The sequence below is a fragment of the Pogoniulus pusillus genome, unplaced genomic scaffold, assembly GCF_015220805.1.
Source record: "Pogoniulus pusillus isolate bPogPus1 unplaced genomic scaffold, bPogPus1.pri scaffold_81_arrow_ctg1, whole genome shotgun sequence".
NCBI classification, from domain to species: domain Eukaryota; kingdom Metazoa; phylum Chordata; class Aves; order Piciformes; family Lybiidae; genus Pogoniulus; species Pogoniulus pusillus.
In genome coordinates this window covers 61,698-80,227 of record NW_026974725.1, presented here as the reverse complement: position 1 = coordinate 80,227, position 18,530 = coordinate 61,698, and the positions used below count along the sequence as shown (strand labels likewise).

Here is an 18,530-nt window from a genome sequence, read left to right as displayed (position 1 = left end):
GGAGGTCCCTGGGAAGGTCTGGGGGTCCTTGGGAGGTCCCTAGGAGGGTCTCAGGGTCCCTGGAAGGTCCCTGGGAGGGTCTGGGGGTCCCTGGGAGGTCATTGGAGGTCCCTGGGAGGGTCTGGGGGCCCCTGGGAGGTCATTGGAGGTCCCTAGGAGGGTCTGGAGGTCCTTGACCCCTCTCCCCGCAGGCTCTGGGTCTCCCGGGGGGCTCGAGGCCTGCGGGGGGAGGTCTCCTCCTTCCTGGAGCTGCTGGGGCTGGTGCTGGAGACCATCGAGCGCTTCGGAGGGGCAGGGCAGGGGCAGGCCCCGCCCACACCGGAGGATGCACCAATCAGCTGCTGACCCTCCCTGTCCTAACCAGTTTCAACCAGTTCCCCCCCCCAAATAAAGCACCAAACTCTGCCAGGTGGACCCTGCATTCATTTATGCAAATGAGGGGGTGGGGCACAGGGGTGACCATGCTCACAGCCCCCACAGGATCCACCAATCAGCTGCTGACCCTCCCAGTAACCCCTCCCCAACCCCCAACACATGTCCAAGGTACTCAAAGGCAGAGCCTGATATTGAAATGTATGCAAATGAGGAAGGCAGAACAAGTGGCAGGCCACGCCCACCACAATCCACCAATCAGCAGCCACCTCCTGAACTCCTCCTCCAAAGGAAGCTCCAAATCTGTCACCATTTTATTGGTTACTGGGGGCGGGGCAGAAGGGGCGGGACCAGGCACAGCATGGGGGAGAGGGCGTGGCTATGGAGGGGCGGGGACTGGACAGAACAGGGAAGGGGTGTGGCTCAGAAAGGGGCGGGGACTAGACAGCAAGGGGAAAGGGGGTGGGGCTATACAAATAAAGTGGCAGCAACCAGAGCCAGGCAAGAAAGGCCAGGGAGGGGGCGTGGCTCCACAGCTCGGGGGGCGTGGCTCCGCGAGCCCACTCCTCCTGCAGCAGCAGACAACTGCAGACCCCTGCAGACATTGACGAGGTGCTGCAGACCCCTAGAGACAGCTGCAGGCACCCACATTACTCTACAAAGCTCTACAGACCCCTGCAGACATTTAAGAGGTGCCTGCAGACCCCTGCAGCACCCTAGAGACATCTACAGACAACTGCAGACCTTTCAAAGGTGTCTGCAGACCCTTATAGATCCCTGCAAATTCTTCACACCCCTAAGACCTCTACACACCCCCACAGACTCCTCTGCACCTCTACAGAACCCTGCAGCCCACTCCAGACCTTTAATGGATTCCTGCTCACACCACGGGAAAAAAAAAGTAGCCTTTCTCTGGTAAGGAAGTCAGAAAGGAAGGGACTGACTCTGGAAAAGGAGAGACTCAGAACGGACACTGGGAAGAATTTCTTTACAGAGAGGCTGGGGAGACACTGGCACAGCTTGCCCAGGGGTCCTGGACACCCTCTCACTGGCGGCTGGAGCCAGGCTGGGCTGGATCCCTTCTCCCAGCTAACAAATGACAGCATGAGAGGAAATGACCTCAGGTTGCACCAGGGAAGGGTTAGGTTGGACAGGAGGAACAGTCTCCTCCCCAGAAGAGGTCTTAGGCCCTGTAACAGGCTGTCCAGCACAGTGCTGGAGTCCCCATCTGTGGGGGGAGCGAAAAGTCCTACAGCTGTGCTGCTCAGGGACATGCTTTAGGGGTGACCTGGCAGTGCTGCCTTAAGGGCTGCACTGGATGATTTGGAAGCTCTTCTCCAACAGCAACCACTCCATGCGTCTACTCATCTGAATAGGTGCAACTGACTGCCAGAAGGAGCACAAACTCGACACAAAGCTTTACCTGACCCAGCCTCTTTGGCCACCTGCGTCTCGTGGGGGATGTTCCTCAGCATCTGCTCCTCCGGATGAGCTTGTGCTTGTCTGAAACATCCTGCTGCCTGGGGAAATGGCCATGCTGCTTCTGATGCTCCTTCAGCTCATTTCATGCTTGCTGGAGAGACCTGCAGAATTCAACAGCAGCAAAGATTTACACAGAGTGGCTTTGGAAGCACCAGCTGCACGTGCTCCTGGCAACAGCTTGAGTGCAGGCAAATCCATCCAGCCAGCTGAACACAATTATTCTTTTGGAAAGGTCAAGTGCTGCAAGAGACAGCAAAAGGCAGACTGCAAGCAGCACTCAGATGCTTCTCACGGTTACCTGTGCTGGGCTGCCAGCTTCCGCTCCAGCTTCTGCCGGCACCGGACAGCTGCTTCCTTCGGACAGCCTGCTCAAAGCCTGCCTTGGCCTGCACAGCACCATCACTGCACACCACTGCGGGCTTGTACTCTCCAAGCACCTGAACAGGACCAAGAGAAAGAGAACAAACCACTTCTTGGTAATCTAGGGTGGGAAAGATTCCCTTTCTAAAGAAGTCTTCACTCCAACTTTACTTGGTGCTAGCAAGCAGCTGTGGCGGTGAGACACTGGAAAAGGCTGCCTGAGGAGGCTCCAAGCTTAGCAGTGTTCAAAGGCAGCTGGGATGGGACCTTCTGCAGCCGCTGGCAGAGCTCTAATTACTATGGGACGGGAAGCCGAGCACGCAACCGGCTGCAAGTGTGATCACAGAACCCAGGAGGTTAGCGCTTGGAAGGGACCTGTGCAAAGCTACCAGCGCAACCCCCCCTGCCAAAGCAGCACCAGGGAGCCCAGTACATGCGGCACAGGGACACGTGCAGACAGCGCCGCAATGGCTTACGGCAGCTGTTGTAAAACGCGTCTCAGATGCACCGCTGCTGAGCAACTCACTTGCCCAAACTCCTCTGCTGTGAGACAAAAAGAACGCAGCTCTGCCGGGGAATGCGTGAGGCTTCCCTTCGGCCCGAAAGGCCCTGCCTGCCTGCAGCTCTGTTCAGCGCCGCTCGGCTGTAGCCGGCGCAGCTTCACTTCCGCTCCCTTCGACTCCACCCGCGATGCCTACGGACACTCAAAGACTTCTCACAACACCGACAAATGCCTACAGGTATCTGGAGATCCCTGCAAACCCCTAAAATCTAACTACTGACTCCTCCAGACCCACAAAGACACCTACAGACCCATGCAGACCTCTACAAGCCTCTGTAGAACCCTACAGACCTCTAACGGGCCCCTACAGACACACACAGGCATGCACAGACTTTTACATGCCCCTGCATATGCCTGAAGACCTCTATAGAAGCCTGCAAACACCTACACGCCTCTGACAGACTCCTTCTGGCCTGCAAGCTCACACAGTCTGCTCAGACAACTTCTCCCAAGCACTCCTAAGGCCTTCTCAGGGCTGCTTTTTATCACCTCCACCCTCAGCCTGCAGTGACAGGCAGGCTTACTCCCAACCCAGCTCTCCTGCCTGCCCAGGTGGTTTCTGGATACCATCCTGGTCCCTCTGCTTTCTCCACAGCACCACTCGGCTTGGGGCCATCTGCAAACTTGCTGAGGGTGCACCTCCATCTCACTGCTTGGACACCTCCAGGCACGGTGACTCCACCACCTCCCTGGGCAGCCTTGTGCAGATTCCTTGAGCATAATAAAGAGCCATGAAGTAAATAAGTAAATATTAAATTATATGCAGCTGACACTAACTGCCCTCTCCTGATTGGCATTTCAGAATCATGGAACCACAGCTCTGCTCAGGCTGGAAGAGACCTTTGAGATCACCAAACCTTGCCTCAAGCTCACAATCCCAGCACTGCAATGCCTGGAGGACAACCTTCAGCTTCCACAGGTTTTCCTTTCCCCGCCCCAAGAGGACGGCGGCTCCGCCCCGCTAGGCTCCGCTCGGCTCCGCTCGGATCGGCTTTGGTTCCGCTCCGCTTGGCTCCATTCGGCTCCACTCAGTGTGCGCCAATTCTGTAGAACGCGCTGCTGCGATCCGCCTTCTAGCGTGCGGGCGCCAGCTCGCTGAGGCGGCGCCGGCGCCGCTGCCGCAGGGGCTCCGCTCTCCCGAAGCCGCTTCAAGAGCGAAGTCGGAGCAGGATTGGGATCTCTAAACCCTTTTCCAGCTACCGAAGGAGCCGTCCCGCGCGTGGCTCCGCCCCCTTCTGTGTCCGTTGCGTTCTTGGGTCCGGGTGGGTTTCATTTTCCAGCTAGATAGTTCCGCTCTCCGCGTTCGTTCTTCTCGCTGTTTCCGGTCCCTGGGCGCCGTTTCCGGTTCCGGTGGCCGTCCCGGGGTCGTGATGGGCGCTCACCTGGCTCGCCGTTACCTGGGGGATGCGGAGACGGAGCCGGACCCTCTGCAGATGCCGACCTTCCCACCCCAGCTGGGGCTGCCCGAGCGCCGGCCCCGCGGTCAGTACGAGCCAGGGGAGGGGACGGGCCCACGGGTGGGAAACACGCGCGGAACGGGGAGAGGGGGGAAGACCACTCCACACGACACGGCCACACCGCGGGGGACGCCGAAGGGGACACACTCGACACTGCCCAGGCCCCGACCCTGCCCCACAGGACCCTCTTCGGGGTTGCCCTTGAGGTGTCCCCGCGGGTCAGACCCCTCGAGTGACGTCTCCGAGTAACCCCCCCGGGTGTCTCCTCCCTGACGTGTCCCCATGTTGGTGCCAGTGATGGTGGCCTCGGCGGAGCAGCTGGCAGAGGGCCGAGTGCCCCTGGAGCAAAGAGACTTCTGTGCCCACCACCTGCTGCGGCTGATGCGTTGCCGCCGAGACGCCTTCCCCCTGCTCTGGCTCTGCAACGACCTGCGCCACCACTGGGACAGCTGCCAGCACCATGAGTATGGGGGCACGGGGGGTGCCAGCACCATGAAGATGGGGGCGGGGGGGTGCCAGCACCATGAGGATGGGGGCAGGGGGGATGCCAGCACCATGAGTACATGGAGAGCATATGGGACACGGGGCACATGGTGGGTGATGGGAAGTGACAGAAGGTGGCAGGGGGTGATGGGTGGCAGGGAGATGACTGGCAGCAGGTGACGAGGGGCAATGGGGTGTCAGAGAGTGATGGGGTGGCAGGGGGGTGACTGGCAGCAGGTGCCAGAGGGTGATAAGGTGGCAGGGGATGGTGGGTGGCAGAGGGGTGGCTGGCAGCAGGTGGCCGTGGGGGCAGGTGGCAGGGGGCAGTGGGTGGTAGTGGGGTGGCTTGTGGCAGGGGGGTGGCTGGCAGGAGGTGGCAGGGGCAGTGGGAGGCATGGAGTGGCTGGCAGCAGGGGGCAGGGGCAGTGGGTGGCATGGGGTGGCTGGCAGCAGGGGGCAGGGGCAATGGGTGGCATGGGGTGGCTGGCAGCAGGGGGCAGGGGCAGTGGGTGGCAGGGGAGGGTGGCAGCAGGGGCAGTGGGTGGCAGGGGGAGGGTGGCAGAGGTGCACTCATGCCCGCTGTGTGTGCCCAGCTACGTGATGCGGATGAAGGAGTTTGAGCGCGAGCGGAGGTTGCTGCAGCGCCAAAAGAGGCTGCGCCAGCAGGAGGTCACCAGCGAGTGACAGCAGCCACGGTGCCAGGGGACACCCCTGGGGGCAACCCCCCTGAAATAAACCCAGCTGATGCCTGGTACCGTGCCTGGGTACATGGGCACAGGGGGAGGGCTGTGCCTCTGCCGTTTGTCCCCCGGGGGTGTGACAGTGACAGCCACATGCAGGGGAGGTGACATCGTTTTTATTGTTGCATGAGGGGACAAGGCCAGGGGAGGGGGAGAGGCACAAGAGAGGGGCATTGATTGGGCCCCACGGGCAGCACAGGGAGGGTCAAAATTCCTGCCCCCCACCGGGGTCAGCATGGGACAGGAGGAGGACAGGGACAGCTCAGGCTGTCCTCAGATGTCATAGCAGGAAGGGGACAACAAGGGACAAGCTCTGGGGGTGTCCCTCTATAGCAGGAGGGGGACAAGGCCAGCTGGGGGTGGGCCGACAGGGTCCGGGGGTGTCCCCTCGGTGCCCCCCGCGTGTCACAGCAGGAAGGGGACGACGAGGGACAGATTCTGGGGGTGTCCCCTCAATGCCCCCCGGGTGTCACAGCAGGAAGGGGACAACGAGGGACAGGCTCTGAGGTGTCCCTCAGTGCCCCCCGGGTGTCACAGCAGGAAGGGGACAACGAGGGACAGGCTCTGAGGTGTCCCTCGGTGCCCCCCGGGTGTCACAGCAGGAAGGGGACAACGAGGGACAGGCTCTGAGGTGTCCCTCAGTGCCCCCCGGGTGTCACAGCAGGAAGGGGACGATGGGGGAGCGCAGCGGGGGGTAGTCACGGAAGTCGCGCAGGTAGCTGCGGTGCTTGCCCTGCGCCCAGATTGCCATCTGCACGAAGCCCACCAGCGAGAACAGCGCCACTGCGGGGGGAGGGGCACGCCTTGAGGGGGGTGGGGTTGGTGGCATTGCTGGAGGGGGTGCAGGTGACAGCGCTGCAGGGGGTGTGCAGGGGTGGAGACCCCAAGGGAGAATGGCACAGGGAGGAAAGGAGCCAGGGGGAGCTGGGGGTGGGGGCAAATGAGGGCATCCTTGGGTGACCTCCCCCCCAGTCAGGGTGAGCCCCTCCTAAGTCAGGATGTTGACTCCCCCAGTGAGGCTGGACCCCCCCCAAATCACCGTGTTACCCTCCTATAATAAATCAGGGTGGCCCCCCCTAAATCAGGGTATTAAACCCCCCCAGGTCAGACTGACACCCCCCCAATCAGGGTACCACCCCCAAATCAGGGCAACCCCCCGTAAATCAGGGTGTGACACCCCCCCAAAATGAGCACGTGAGCCCCTCGCCAGTCAGGGTGTGACACCCTCCCAAAAATTAGCACCACCACCCGAGGGTGTCCCCCCCACACTTAGGGTAGTGCCCCCCATCCTTGGGTGCCAACCTGTCCCTTAGGGTGTCCCCACCCCGACACCTGGAGTTGCTGCCCACTCCTTAGGGTGCCCCCTGCCTCCTAAGGGTACCCCCCAATCCCTTAGGGTGCCCCTCCCCTCTCAGGGTGCTCCGACCCCCCTTAAGGTGCCCTCCCCAACCTGAGGGTGCCACCCACTCACCAGGCAGGCACTGGGTCATGATGGTGAAGCCAATCCAGGACCCAACCTGGGGGGTGGGGCACAAACTGTCACCCCCTCCCCACTGCCAATGTGACACCTCCCCCAACCTTGAGGGCTCCCCCCTCAACCTCTCAGCCCTCCCCACACAGTGGTGGGACCCCCCCCAGCCCTGCCGGCCCCTCAAGGTGCCCCCACTCCATCCCACTGCTACTTGTGACACCCCCACCGCAAAATTAAGCCCTCCCCACCCACTGCCCCCCGCCCAGCAATGCATTGCCCCCAGCTGCCCCCCCCACAAGCAGTGCCATTGCCCCCAGGTGCCATCCAGTGCCAACCCCCACCTCGTAGGTGTAGTTGGGGCAGGACACCAGCAGGAAGAGCCACGTGAAAGGGTTGCGAGTGGGGTAGGGAATCTTGCGAGCCTTGGAGCCTGCGGGCAGGAGGCAGCACCAGGGGGACCCCACGAGTAGCACTCCTGACCCTTGCCACCCCTACCCGTGCCAGCCCCACCCTGTCACCCCCCACCCGTCACCCCCACCCGTGCCAGCCCCACCCCCATCACCCCCCCCCCGACCCCGGTCACCCCCACCCCTGTCACCCCCCCCATCACCCCCACCCGTGCCACCCTCACCCCTGTCATCCCCACTCATGTCCTACCCCCATCACACCCCACCCCATGCTTCCCCCACCTATGCCACACCCTCCTGTGCCACCCCGACCCTTGCCACCCCTGTCACCCCCACCCCTGTCCCCTGTCCCTCACCTGCAGGCCGCAGGTTCCTCAGGGCCACGTGGATGGAGAAGTTTCCCAGTTGGCAAAACTGCGGGGGCACAATTTGAGGAGGGGTCCTCAGCTGAGGCTGCCACCTGAGACCACCTCTCAGCACCCTGTAGAACACCTCCAGAACCTCACAGCACCCCTGGGACTTCCCCCCCCCGCCCAGCACCGCCCCTGCACCCATGGGACCCTCACCCACCATCCCCAAGTGTCCCCTCAGCATCTCCCAGCACCCATGGGACCACCCCGGGACCCCCCCAGCACCCACCCTGGGACTTCTCCCCCCCGCCCAGCACCGCCCCACATAGCATCCATGGGACCTCCCCCAGCACCCACCAGAAAGACAGCGAGTGCCAGCTTCACCTGCTCGTCACCATAGGCTGGGGACACGGGGAGGGGGGTCAGGGGACAGTGCCATCTCCTGCCCCTGTCACAGTGTCCCCATGGAGGGGACAGAGAGGGGCACAGAGAGCAGGGGAGGGATTGGGGACAGGGAGTGACAGGGAGGGAACAGGGAGAGGGGAGGGGACAAGGACAGGAAAGGGGACAGGGAGGGGAGAGGGGAGGGGATGAGGAGAGGCGGCGGAGGGCGGAGGCAGGGGCGCTCACCCGGGGGCGTGTAGAGAGGGTGGTTGATGTAATAGGCCATCCAGGCCGCGAAGCCCCAGTAGTAAGTGCAGTTCTGGTTGGGGGGAGAGGACACACATTAGGGCCACCAGAAGGCAGTGCCAACTTCGGTGCCACCCAGGGACCAGAGAGCTGAGCCCGGAGGTGGTTTTGTGTGCTGGGGGTAAGGGATGGGGTTGGAGAGGGGTGGGAAAAAGGAGTGGGGAGGGTTGGGGCCAGGGAGGGCACAGAGGTGGCACCTTGAAGATGTTCCGGAGGGGCATAGTGCCATGGGAGAAGCGATGCACAAAGAGGGTCTCCAGCAGCCTCTTGATGTAGTGGAAGGAGTGGCAGCAGCAGGCCAGGCTGGGGGCATGAGGAAGGGGCAGGGGCACACGGACACGGAGGGGGACATAAGGACAAGGGGGCAAAGGGGACCACGTAGGAATGCACCCCGAAGGTGCACCCCCACCCCTGCCAAACCCTGCTTGTGCCACCCTGTCCCCAGCCACACTGAGTGGTACTGCCCCCCTGCCCTGCCTCCACCATTGGTATCCTGGGGGTGTGGGGACCTCCACCCCCCAAATTAAATCCATGACCACCTCCCCCCTCTCCCCTCCAGTGTACGACTCGGGTGCAGATCCCCAGTAAAGCCCTCCCCAGGGGCTGATCACCCCCAAACCAGCCCCCCCGGGTGCCATCACTCCCAAAACAGACCCAGGAGAAGCCCCTCCCCCCAGGTGCCATTACCCCCAAACCAGCCCCCCCGGGTGCCATTGCCCCCAAACCAGCCCCAGCGAATCCCCCCCGGTGCCCACTGGACAACAGAGTGGCGGCTGGCAGTGAAGTCGTAGCGGGGGCCGTAGAGGAAGGGCACTCGGAAGTAGAAGAGGAGGTAGATGAGGAGGGGTCCTGCGTACTCCGTCAGGAACACCTGCGGGAGACCCCCAGGGGGAGCTGGAGCAGGGAGCGGCAGGGAGGAACAGGGGGTTACAGGAAGGGGCAAGGAGAGGAGCAGGGGGCACGGGGAGAGACAGAGGGGAATGGGGAGGGGCAGAGGGGCATGGGGAGGGGGAGGGGGAGGGCATTGGATGGGGGGCCACGAGGCCTCACCGTCACCCAGCTGATCTGGGCACCCAGGTCCCGGAAGTAGAAGGTGGCAGTGGTGCCCACGGGCAGGCTCTGCAGCACATCCTCGTCCTTCAGCGACCTGCCCTCTGCGGGGACGGGCACACACACAGCCTGGTGACTGCCACCCCCGTGGGCTTGGGGGCACTTTGGGGGCACCCCAGACCTCCCCCATGCTGGCACTCACTGGGGTCCAGGCGCAGGGACTGTCTGGCTGGGTACCACTGGGGATCTGCCGGAGAGAAGGGGGTGAGAGGGTGGCACCATGGGCACAACGGGGTGCCCAGGATGCCCCCATGGGTTGCTATGGCACCCCAGTGTCCCCATGGAGGTCCCCAGGCACTGTGAAGACCCAAATAGCCCCATGGGTGGTCCCCAATGTCCCCATGGGGGTCCCCATGGAGGGTCCCCAGGCCTTGTGACAGGTCTCCAACCATGACGAGGGTCCCCAGCAGCCCAGGGAGGGTCTTGGTACCCCCTCCAGCACGTACGAGCCTTGTTGAAGAGATTCTTGATGTCTGCCACCGTGGCATGGGGCTCCACCTGGGGACAAGGAGAGGGCATCAGGGAGTGCCCAGTCCAAGAAGGGGCTGCCCAGCCCAGGGAGGGTGTGCCCAGCGAGGGGGTGCCCAGCCCAGAGAGGGAGTGCCCAGGCCAGGGAGGGGGTGCCCAGCTGAGGCAGGGGGTGCCCAGCCCACATAAGTCTTCCAGCCACTCAGGGGTTGCTCAGCGGGGGGGGCTGTACAGCCCCGGTAGGGTGTGCCCAGCAGGCAGAAGGTGACCAGCCCAGGCAGGGTGACCCATCTGAGGTGGGGGGGGGGGGGGGTGTGGCAGAGGCTAGCACAGAGGCTCGGGGGGCATCGGTGGGGGTACCTTGTCGAGGAAGCAGAGCTTGTCTCGGGTCCTGGCATCCAGGATCTCCACCTCGAAGCACAGTGAAGCCTTTTTCAGCTTCTTCCCAGGGTGGGGGGCTCGGGGCCACAGCCCTGGCAGGGGTGTCAGGGCCACCGGAGACCCCTCCCCTGCCAACCCTGCCCCCTCCATGTCCCCAAGTCCCCAAGGGGATACCAGTGCCAGGCTGAAACCAGATCGCTCTCAGGGGAGCTGCTAAATATAACCCCCCCATGCCCTCCCTTCCCCACCCCGAGGTGGCTATTGGCCATAGTGGCCCTGGAGGTGGCCTGGGAGGGACAGGGTCTGGTGGCCAGCAGGGACAGAAGGGACAGGAGCACAGCAAGGGTGGGAGGTAAGGTTGGAGTCGTTCCCCCCCCCCTCAAGTGCCCAAGGGCCTCGGTGGCACCAAGGTAGGGGCAGGGCTGGCCAGAGTGTGGCCACAGGGCCTGGTGCCACCCCCAGGGTCACCGCGAGGAGGGGACCGGTTTGGGCCCTGTGTGAGGCTGGGGCTGAGGCCCGGGGGTGGCACGGACCAGCCTGTGGCATCTTTGGGGAACAGGGTTAAGTCACCCTGGGACACTCCACTGGGCACGGGGGTGATCATCGACCCCAGCACCCCCTTGGTGGGCACAGGGCTCCGTCACCCTAGGGCTGTGACACTGCCACGGCACTCCCAGACATGCCACATGAGGCACGAGGGTGGCCCAGGTACGGTGACAGTGCCAGGGCCCGGGGCGGGGGGAGGGGTGTGTGGTTTATTTTGGCTCTGCCACCTCCCCCACCTCGTGGGGCCGCGTCCTGCCTGCGGCAGCGTCGTTGCCACCTCACCACTGAGCTATGCCAGGCATCTGCCCACGGCCTCACCCGACCTGCTGCCACCACCAGTGGTGAACGAGGCCACCCCAGGGGTGTGCATGTCCCTTGTGCCACTCTCCTGGGGACAGTGAGGCCGTGCCAGTGCCAGTGCCACCCCCCGGAGGCAGCACCACGGCGAGGGGAAGCCGTTGCCAGGGCCCCGGCTCTCACCCCCCGCCAGCAGGGTACGGCTGCTGGGCAGGCCGGGGCTGGCAGTGCCTAGAGCAGGATGCGCCCTGCCCTCCCAGCACTGCCCCAGCGTCCCCGGGGGGTGGCAGTGAGATGCGCGTGGGGCGGCGCGGAACGGTACGGGCGGCACAGCGCCGCGACCCCCCGGGGGGGCAGCGGGGCCCTCTCGTTGTGCCATCTCCAAGGGCATACTGTGCCCCTGCCGCCCTGGGGTGATGCCTCGCTCGCTTCCCGTGTGGGATGCGGCCGTGGGCGGCTGCCCCTCCTGGAGCCGTCACCGGTGCCGCCGCGACGGCTGCAAAAGAGCTGACAGGACAGGCCCGGCAGGGCAGGCCCGGGCACAGCGGGGCAGGCCCAAGGGGAGCGGCTGGGCCTTGATGAACTGGCCCGAGTCCAGCTGGATCCCGCTGAACCGCCTGAACCCCTCGTCCGAGCCCAGGTCCTGCTAAAGACGCGCAGGGAACCACCGAAGCGCGCCAGGCCCCACGGGGGGCGGCGGACCCCGGGATAGCGGCCAGGCCGCATCCTCGCCCCTGCACCGTGCATGCGCCGGGCCGACCGCAGCCCTGGCGCGCATGCGCGGAACGAGGGGCGGGCAGGTCCGTGCATGCGCACTCACGCGACCTGCGGCCCGGCGCATGCGTCGGCTGTGCCCGCGGCTGCCCGCGGGAGTCGAAGGGGCCGGGGCCGTGATCGGGAGGGTTAGGCCGCAGCCAGACCGCGTCCCGGGGCACGGAGCTGAGGCCCATACAGGGCAGGCGGCCCCGCCTCACCTCGTAGTGCTTCATGGCCGCCGCTGCTCCGCCGCCTCTGCTGTCGCCGGGCGCCCGTTCTCCTTAACGTGATCCTCCCGTTTCATCTAGAGGGCGGAGCTTGGGGGGCGCCAGCCAATCGCTGCAGTGCTGAGTGGAAGCAAGTAGCCAATCAGAAGCCAGGAGCTCCGCGGCAGCGTTCCTGTCCCCTCCCCTCGCCCAGTCTTGCCTTGTTTCCATAACAACGGCAACGCCCGGCGGCACTGCCGCCAATCGGAAGGGGAGGTGGGGCTCGAGTGACGGCGGAGCTAGCCAATGGAGAAAGGAGGCAGCCCAACGTGACCTGGAATGGCAGGGCTTGGGGGTGGCAGGGACCGGGTTGGGCATGGAAGGACCCCGTGGGGACACTTCGGGATACAGGGGGCAGGGGAGGCGATTCATGGGACAGGAGACAAAGCAAGGTGTGGGGACACGGGGACAATTTGGGGTACAAGGGACAGAGCAGAGCCTAGGGACATGGGGACAATTTGGCGTACACCGGCACAGGGCAAGGCCTAAGGACATCTCCCTGTGTCCCCATGTCCCTCCATTCCCCATGGCCCTGTATCCCTGTCTCCTGTGTTCCCATGTCCCTCCATCCCCTATGGCCCTGTATCTCTGTCTCCTGTGTTCCCATGTCCCCGCATTCTTACGTGCCCAGATCTATGGCCTTGACGTCTCCATGTCCATTTATCTGTCACGTGTCCCCGCATCTCCATGTCCCGAATTCTCCTGACCCCCATTAGGGCACATAAGGGGGCGTCTGAGATCGCAGTTGGTGACATGGTGATGACACCCTATGGTGGCAGGGACAGGCTGTCACTGGGGGTGACAGTGGCCTGAGGGTGACAGCGTTATCACTGGGAGTGGCGGTGGCTCTGGGTGGCAAGGCCGCGCTGTCACGGTGGGTGCCAGGCCCAGGCCGTCAGGGTGCCAGGCCCAGGCCGCACGCGGTTGCCATGGTAACACCTCCCTTTCCAGCACACACCCCCTCCCCTCCCCGGCCCGGCAGGTAAAGGAGGCAGGAAGAAACCTCCCCCCCCGGCACTGCCCTGCCGCGCATGCGTATTGCCGCTGGACACGCCCCCTTCCGTTACGTCCCCCTCTGCGATTGGCTGCGCGGCGCGCGGGGCGGGGCGCGGCGGGCGCGGGCTCTGGAAGGTTCCGCCATTGCCTCACTCCGGTGGCGGCGGCGGCTCGGCAGCGGCGGCTCGGCAGCGGCGGGGCCTTGCTCGGCTCCGGCATGGGGAAGGATTATTACCGCACGCTGGGGCTGGCTCGTGGGGCCTCAGCCGAGGATATCCGGCGGGCCTACCGCCGGCAGGCCCTGCGCTACCACCCTGATAAGAACAAGGAACCCGGAGCTGAAGAGCGGTTCAAGGAGGTGGCCGAGGCCTACGATGTCCTCAGCGACCCCAAGAAACGGGAGATCTTCGACAAGTACGGGGAGGAGGGTGAGCGGCGGGGGCGGCGCCGGGGGCCGCCGTAACCAGGGCGATGAGGGGCCTTGGGGAAGGGAGGCAGTGTGGAGGTAGGGTGGGAGTGTGGGGCCCCGGAGTGGACAGGGAGGGAGGGTGCGGTCAGGGTGAAGGCAGGGCGGGGGAATGGGAGTCTGGGGGGATCAGTGTGAAGAACAGAGGGTGGTGGGCTTGGAGGGAGTCAGAGTGAGGGTAGGGCAGTGTGGTGGGAGTCTGGGGAGGGCAGGATGAAGGCAGGATAGAAGCAGCAGGCTGGGGGGAGTCAGTCAGTAGTGGTGGGAGCGTCTGGACAGTGAGAAGTGGCTTGATAGAGGCCGGGTTGTGGGGTCTGGAAGGGATCAGCTTGGGTTGAGGGGGTCAGGGTAAAGTGGGACACGGATCGAGGTTGAAGGCAGGATAAGGGAGACAGGTGGCAGGGGTTGGAATCTGGAGCGAGGGGGTTCAGGATGAAGGCAAACAATGGGGCTGAGGGCCGGGCAGGGGGACTGGTGTGGTGGGGTGGTGGTCTTGGGGAGGTTAGGATGAAGGCGGGACAGGGGTTGAGAGGTCTGGGGGGTGAAGGTGGAGGCAGGGGAGGGGGTTGGGGGGAGGTCAGGGTGGAGACAGAATGGGGTTGGGGGAGGTCAGGATGGAGGCAAAGCAGGGAAATGGAGGTTGAGGGGGGTCAGGGTGGGGGCAGGTCTGGGGTCTCTGGGTAGAAATAGAGCAGGAGGTGGGGGTCGGGGGGATGAAGGTGGAGGCAGGGCAAGAGATGAGGAGCCTGGGGGGGGGCTCTGGCTGAAAGTAGGGCAGGGGATGTGGGTCAGGGGGTGAAGGGCCCGGGGGGAGCTATGACTGAAAGTAGGGCAGGAAGCGGTGGTCTGGGGAGGTCAGGGGTAGGCAGGTTCAGGGGTGCCTGCAGCCCGAGGGATGCCGGCAGCCTCACCCGAGGTGTGCCGGGGGTGGGGATGGAGCCGGCTGGGCCTGTTGGGGCCCGTCCGGGGCCGTCAGCAGCATCGAGCTGTGCCCGGGCAGAACCGGTTCCCGCTCCCGGCGCCAGCTCGCCGCCGCCACCGCCCGCCCCACACCCTGCCTGCGGCTCGCCCCACGCCCTGCCCTGCCCTGCCCTGCCCTGGCCACCTCCGGCATCCTGCGGGGGCCTGATGGCTACCTCCCAACAGCCACCAATCGCTTCTGCTTCGGGGGGGAGGGGGAGCGGAGAGACCCTTCAAGGCCACCGACTCCAACCTGTCTCCTAGGCTTGAAAGGAGGGACCCCAACGTCCGGGCCTGGGGGTTCTAACGGGCCCACCTTCACCTACACCTTCCGCGGAGACCCCCACGCCATGTTTGCCGAATTCTTCGACGGCCGCAACCCCTTCGACACCTTCTTCGTGCAGCGCAACGGCGACGATGAGGACGGTGACGACTCCTTCACCACCTTCCACGTGGGAGGCTTCGGCAGCGTCGGCTTCCCCCGGGCCCGCGCCGGTGCTGACGGCTCCTGCCGCAAACAGGACCCCCCAGTGCTCTACGACCTGAAGGTCTCCCTGGAGGAGATCTACAGCGGCTGCACCAAGAAAATGAAGATCTCCCACAAGCGTCTCAACCCCGACGGGAAGACGATGAGGAACGAGGACAAGATCCTGACCATCGAGGTGAAACGGGGCTGGAAGGAGGGCACCAAGATCACCTTCCCCAAGGAGGGCGACCAGACCCCCAACAACATCCCTGCCGACGTCGTCTTTGTGCTGAAGGACAAACCCCACGGTGTCTTCCGCCGCGAGGGCTCGGACATTGTCTACCCGGCCAAGATCAGCCTCCGCGAGGTGGGTGGGGGGTCGGAGGCAGCCAGGTGTGGGGGTGGTGAGAGCAGGTTGGCCTCCTCCATGGTGGGGATGTTAGGGGTGGGTTGAGTCTTGGTGGTGGTGAGGATGTCAAGGGTAGGTTGGCCATGGTAGGGGTGGCAAGAGTTTGGCCATGGCAAGGACAGGTTGGTCTTGGGCAGGGTGAGGAAGGCAGGGCCGAGTTGAGTCGTCACGGTGGTGAGGGATGTCAAAGGCAGGTTGGCCTTCGTAGACACCAAGGTCTGGGTTGCAGTGGGGCTGACCAGAGCGGTTTGGTGAGGATATCAGGGGTGGGTCAGTCTTGGCCGTGGTGAAGAGGTCTGAGCTGGGTTGGTCTTAGTGGTGTTGAGGATGTGAGGGGTGGTTGCTTTGGGTGGCAACAGACCCGGGAGGTGGTTGTTCACGGGGACGACATGCTGGGGATGGATCTGGGTGCTAGGCCGTGCTGGGTGGTTGTTTGGTGGCCTGGACACAGCCACAGTGGGTGGTGGGGACACAATGGGAGGTGGTCTGGGCGGGTGGTCTCAGTGGGTGGTGTGGACGTGATGGGGTCATTGATTCTGGTGGTAGAGATGTGGTAGGGGGGTGGAGGAGTGGTCTGGCTGGTGGTGGTCGTGGTGGGGGGTGGTGATGGGGATGTTCTGAGTGGTGGTCCTAAGTGGCACAAGCCTGGCAGTCAGGCAGGCAGCTGTGGTGGCCCCCAGTGGCTGTGAGGTGCCAAGGCTGTGCTGTCCCCGTGTAACCCGCGATGGCCGTGCTGTGCCAGGGCCGTGCTGGCATCCCCGCTGCCCACGGGGTAACCTCCTCCTGCTGTGGCGGTGCTGGGGGCCGCGCGGTGCCGGTGCCCCGTGTGGTGCCCGTGCCCCGCGGTGACAGCTCTGGCGTGGCTGCCGCAGGCGCTGTGTGGCTGTACAGTGAACACTCCGACGCTGGACGGCAGAACCATCCCCATGGTGTTCCAGGACGTGCTGAAGCCCGGCGTGAAGCGGCGGATCCCGGGCGAGGGTCTGCCCTACCCCCGCAGCCCTGAGCAGCGCGGGGACCTCATCATCGAGTTTGAGGTCAAGTTCCCGGACCGCATCCCGCAGGCCTCCCGCACCCTGCTGGAACAGATCCTGCCGGTCTAGCCCCGAGCCCTGCCCTGCACCCCCCGTCCCCGCCACCCCTCACCCGGTTGTGGTGGGGAATGGGGAAGGGGGGGAGGGGGCTTGGGGTAGGGTTTGAACCTCTTAGGGGACCACGCTTGGGAGGGGGCTTAGAGGGGTTGAGGCAGGTTCTGGCTGAGGAGGGCTCCGCGAAAGGCTGCAGGCTGGGAGGGGCTTGTGGTGTCCTCGGCCTCATCGTGGAGGGGTTGGGGGGGTGAGTGTGGGGTCCTCAGTGCTCATCTTGGAGATCCTGAGGTGTCTTTGGTGTCCCCAGGTGGAAGATCTTGGGGTGTGCTTGGTGCATGTCCCAATCTGTCTTGGGGGTCTGGGGGTGGTGAGGTGCCCTTGGTGTCCCAATCTGAGAGCCTGGGTTGTCTCTGGCATCTCCCACCCCATGCTGGGGGGGTCTCTGGGAGCACTGAGGTGTCCCCCTCTTTGAGATCTTGGGGTGTCTTTGGTGTCACTCACCCCACCTTGAGGATCCTGACATGTCCTTGCCCCCCCCCACGAAGCTCTGGAGGTCTCAGGGTGTCTTTGTGCCACTCCATCCCCATCTTGAGGGGTCTTGGAGTGTCCCACTCTCCATCTTCTGCTGTCCTTGTTCCCTCATTTCTGTGCTGTGGTGGCCCTGGGGTCTCTTTGTCCCTCCCTTCCCCCCATCGTGGGGGGGCTCCTGCTGTCCTTTCCCTCCCCCTCCTTGTCCCCCCTATCTCTGGCCTCAGGGGGGATCTTGGGGTCCCTTGCACCCCCGTCTTGGGGGAGCTCCTGGTGTCCTTGCCCCCCTCACCCACCTCATGAGGGTTATGGAGTGTCTTTGGTGTTGTCCTCTCATCTTGGGGGTCTTTGAAGGGGGGTGGGGGCCTTGCCTGGTGTGTGCCACTCCCCTATCCCATAATTCGAGTGTCTCCAGGTGCCCTCAGCCCCATGTCTGTGTGCACCCCCCCATTTTGAGGGTCTCCATTTCCCCCACCCCCCACTTTGTGGGGTCTCCAGCTTTCCCCACCCCCCATTTTTGGGGGTCTCCAGCTTTCCCCACACCCTAATTTGGGGTTCTTCCCAGCACTGGGAGTTGTGTGTGGGGGTCGTGGGGTTGTTCTCACCACCTTCCATCTCATTCCATTATTGGGGGTAGAGGGGGTTAAGAGAGATTCCCACCCCCACCAAAGGAGGGGATGTTCTGGAGTGAGGGGGCCGCGGGCGGCTCAGGGCGGGGCAGGGCAGGGCCCTCCCACCCCTTTTTTTTGGGGGTGAAACTGCCCAGACTTGGGAGCTGCTGATAAAGAACTGAAACCTCCACTTGGCTCTGGAAGTCTTTGGGGGGGGGGGGGGGGGGGGGGGCGAGGGGAAGGGGGGGGGGGGGTTTGAGTACTGGGGAGCGTGTGGGGGTCAGGTTGGGAGGCTGGGAAGGGGAACGGGGGAGAGGGAAGGAGGGGATGCCCCACTCCCAACCCCCCCAGGAGCTGCTCCTCCCTGTGGCTCTGTTCCGCTAAACGATGGGATCTGTTCCACACACACCGCCCCCCACCTCCGGATCTGCCCTCCTCCGCTGATGGGATCTCCTTGCCCCCTTCCCCTATGGGATCTCCTTGCTCCCTTCCCCCATGGGATCTCCTTCCTCAGTGGAATCTCCTTGCCCCCTTCCCCAGTGGGATCTCCTTGCCCACTTCCCCCATGGGATCTGTTCCTCCCCTCCCGTCCTGCCCCTGCTCCCGCTTCCCTCCCCTGATTGGCCGTGCCGGGCACGCCCAGACTCGCAGTTCTCGCCTCTGATTGGTTATTGTCGGCCCCATCCGCGGGGGCGCACGGCCGGGCGCGCCCATGGCCCCGGGGGGGAGGGCTGAGCCCCGCCCTTTCCTGCGCACTGCCCCCGCCCCTGGCGCTCGCTGCTCATTGGCCAGCAGGCTAGGGGCGAGG

At 64.3% G+C, this 18,530-nt stretch overlaps 3 protein-coding genes and 1 long non-coding RNA gene across 12 annotated transcripts; 2 read left to right on the top strand and 2 right to left on the bottom strand.

The window, feature by feature from the left end:
* Positions 1 to 451: 451 nt before the first annotated feature.
* On the bottom strand, positions 452 to 4,028 carry LOC135174580 (uncharacterized). Of its 4 annotated transcripts, none has more exons than XR_010302015.1 (4): positions 2,741 to 4,028; positions 2,153 to 2,291; positions 1,796 to 1,955; positions 452 to 1,007 (listed from the first exon to the last, which is right to left on the bottom strand). It is a non-coding gene; the product is annotated as an uncharacterized LOC135174580 (long non-coding RNA). The 4 variants fall into 4 exon arrangements; XR_010302016.1 differs by having other exon boundaries at positions 452 to 967; XR_010302017.1 differs by having other exon boundaries at positions 3,639 to 4,028.
* Positions 4,029 to 4,088: 60 nt separating this feature from the next.
* Positions 4,089 to 5,470, top strand: NDUFB7 (NADH:ubiquinone oxidoreductase subunit B7). Its single transcript, XM_064141911.1, has 3 exons — positions 4,089 to 4,258; positions 4,529 to 4,697; positions 5,310 to 5,470. The coding sequence occupies exons 1-3, from the start codon at positions 4,147 to 4,149 to the stop codon at positions 5,398 to 5,400; spliced, it is 372 nt and encodes a 123-aa protein (XP_063997981.1). The 5' UTR covers positions 4,089 to 4,146; the 3' UTR covers positions 5,401 to 5,470.
* An 86-nt stretch (positions 5,471 to 5,556) lies between these two features.
* TECR (trans-2,3-enoyl-CoA reductase) lies at positions 5,557 to 12,258 on the bottom strand. 5 transcript variants are annotated; one of them, XM_064141898.1, is made up of 13 exons: positions 12,151 to 12,258; positions 10,313 to 10,363; positions 9,931 to 9,982; positions 9,627 to 9,671; positions 9,425 to 9,528; positions 9,130 to 9,245; positions 8,572 to 8,677; positions 8,315 to 8,387; positions 8,042 to 8,085; positions 7,691 to 7,748; positions 7,269 to 7,357; positions 6,928 to 6,973; positions 5,557 to 6,287 (listed from the first exon to the last, which is right to left on the bottom strand). In XM_064141898.1, the coding sequence occupies exons 1-13, from the start codon at positions 12,163 to 12,165 to the stop codon at positions 6,112 to 6,114; spliced, it is 975 nt and encodes a 324-aa protein (XP_063997968.1). In that variant the 5' UTR covers positions 12,166 to 12,258; the 3' UTR covers positions 5,557 to 6,111. The 5 variants fall into 5 exon arrangements, with proteins under 5 accessions (XP_063997968.1, XP_063997969.1, XP_063997971.1 ...); XM_064141899.1 differs by having other exon boundaries at positions 5,557 to 6,239; positions 12,151 to 12,257; XM_064141901.1 differs by lacking the exon at positions 8,042 to 8,085.
* A 1,051-nt stretch (positions 12,259 to 13,309) lies between these two features.
* Positions 13,310 to 17,912, top strand: DNAJB1 (DnaJ heat shock protein family (Hsp40) member B1). 2 transcript variants are annotated; one of them, XM_064141885.1, is made up of 3 exons: positions 13,310 to 13,622; positions 14,885 to 15,453; positions 16,368 to 17,912. In XM_064141885.1, exons 1-3 carry the CDS (start codon positions 13,412 to 13,414, stop codon positions 16,596 to 16,598), a joined length of 1,011 nt encoding a protein of 336 aa, XP_063997955.1. In that variant the 5' UTR covers positions 13,310 to 13,411; the 3' UTR covers positions 16,599 to 17,912. The 2 variants fall into 2 exon arrangements, with proteins under 2 accessions (XP_063997955.1, XP_063997954.1); XM_064141884.1 differs by having other exon boundaries at positions 13,476 to 13,608.
* The last annotated feature ends 618 nt before the right edge of the window (positions 17,913 to 18,530 follow it).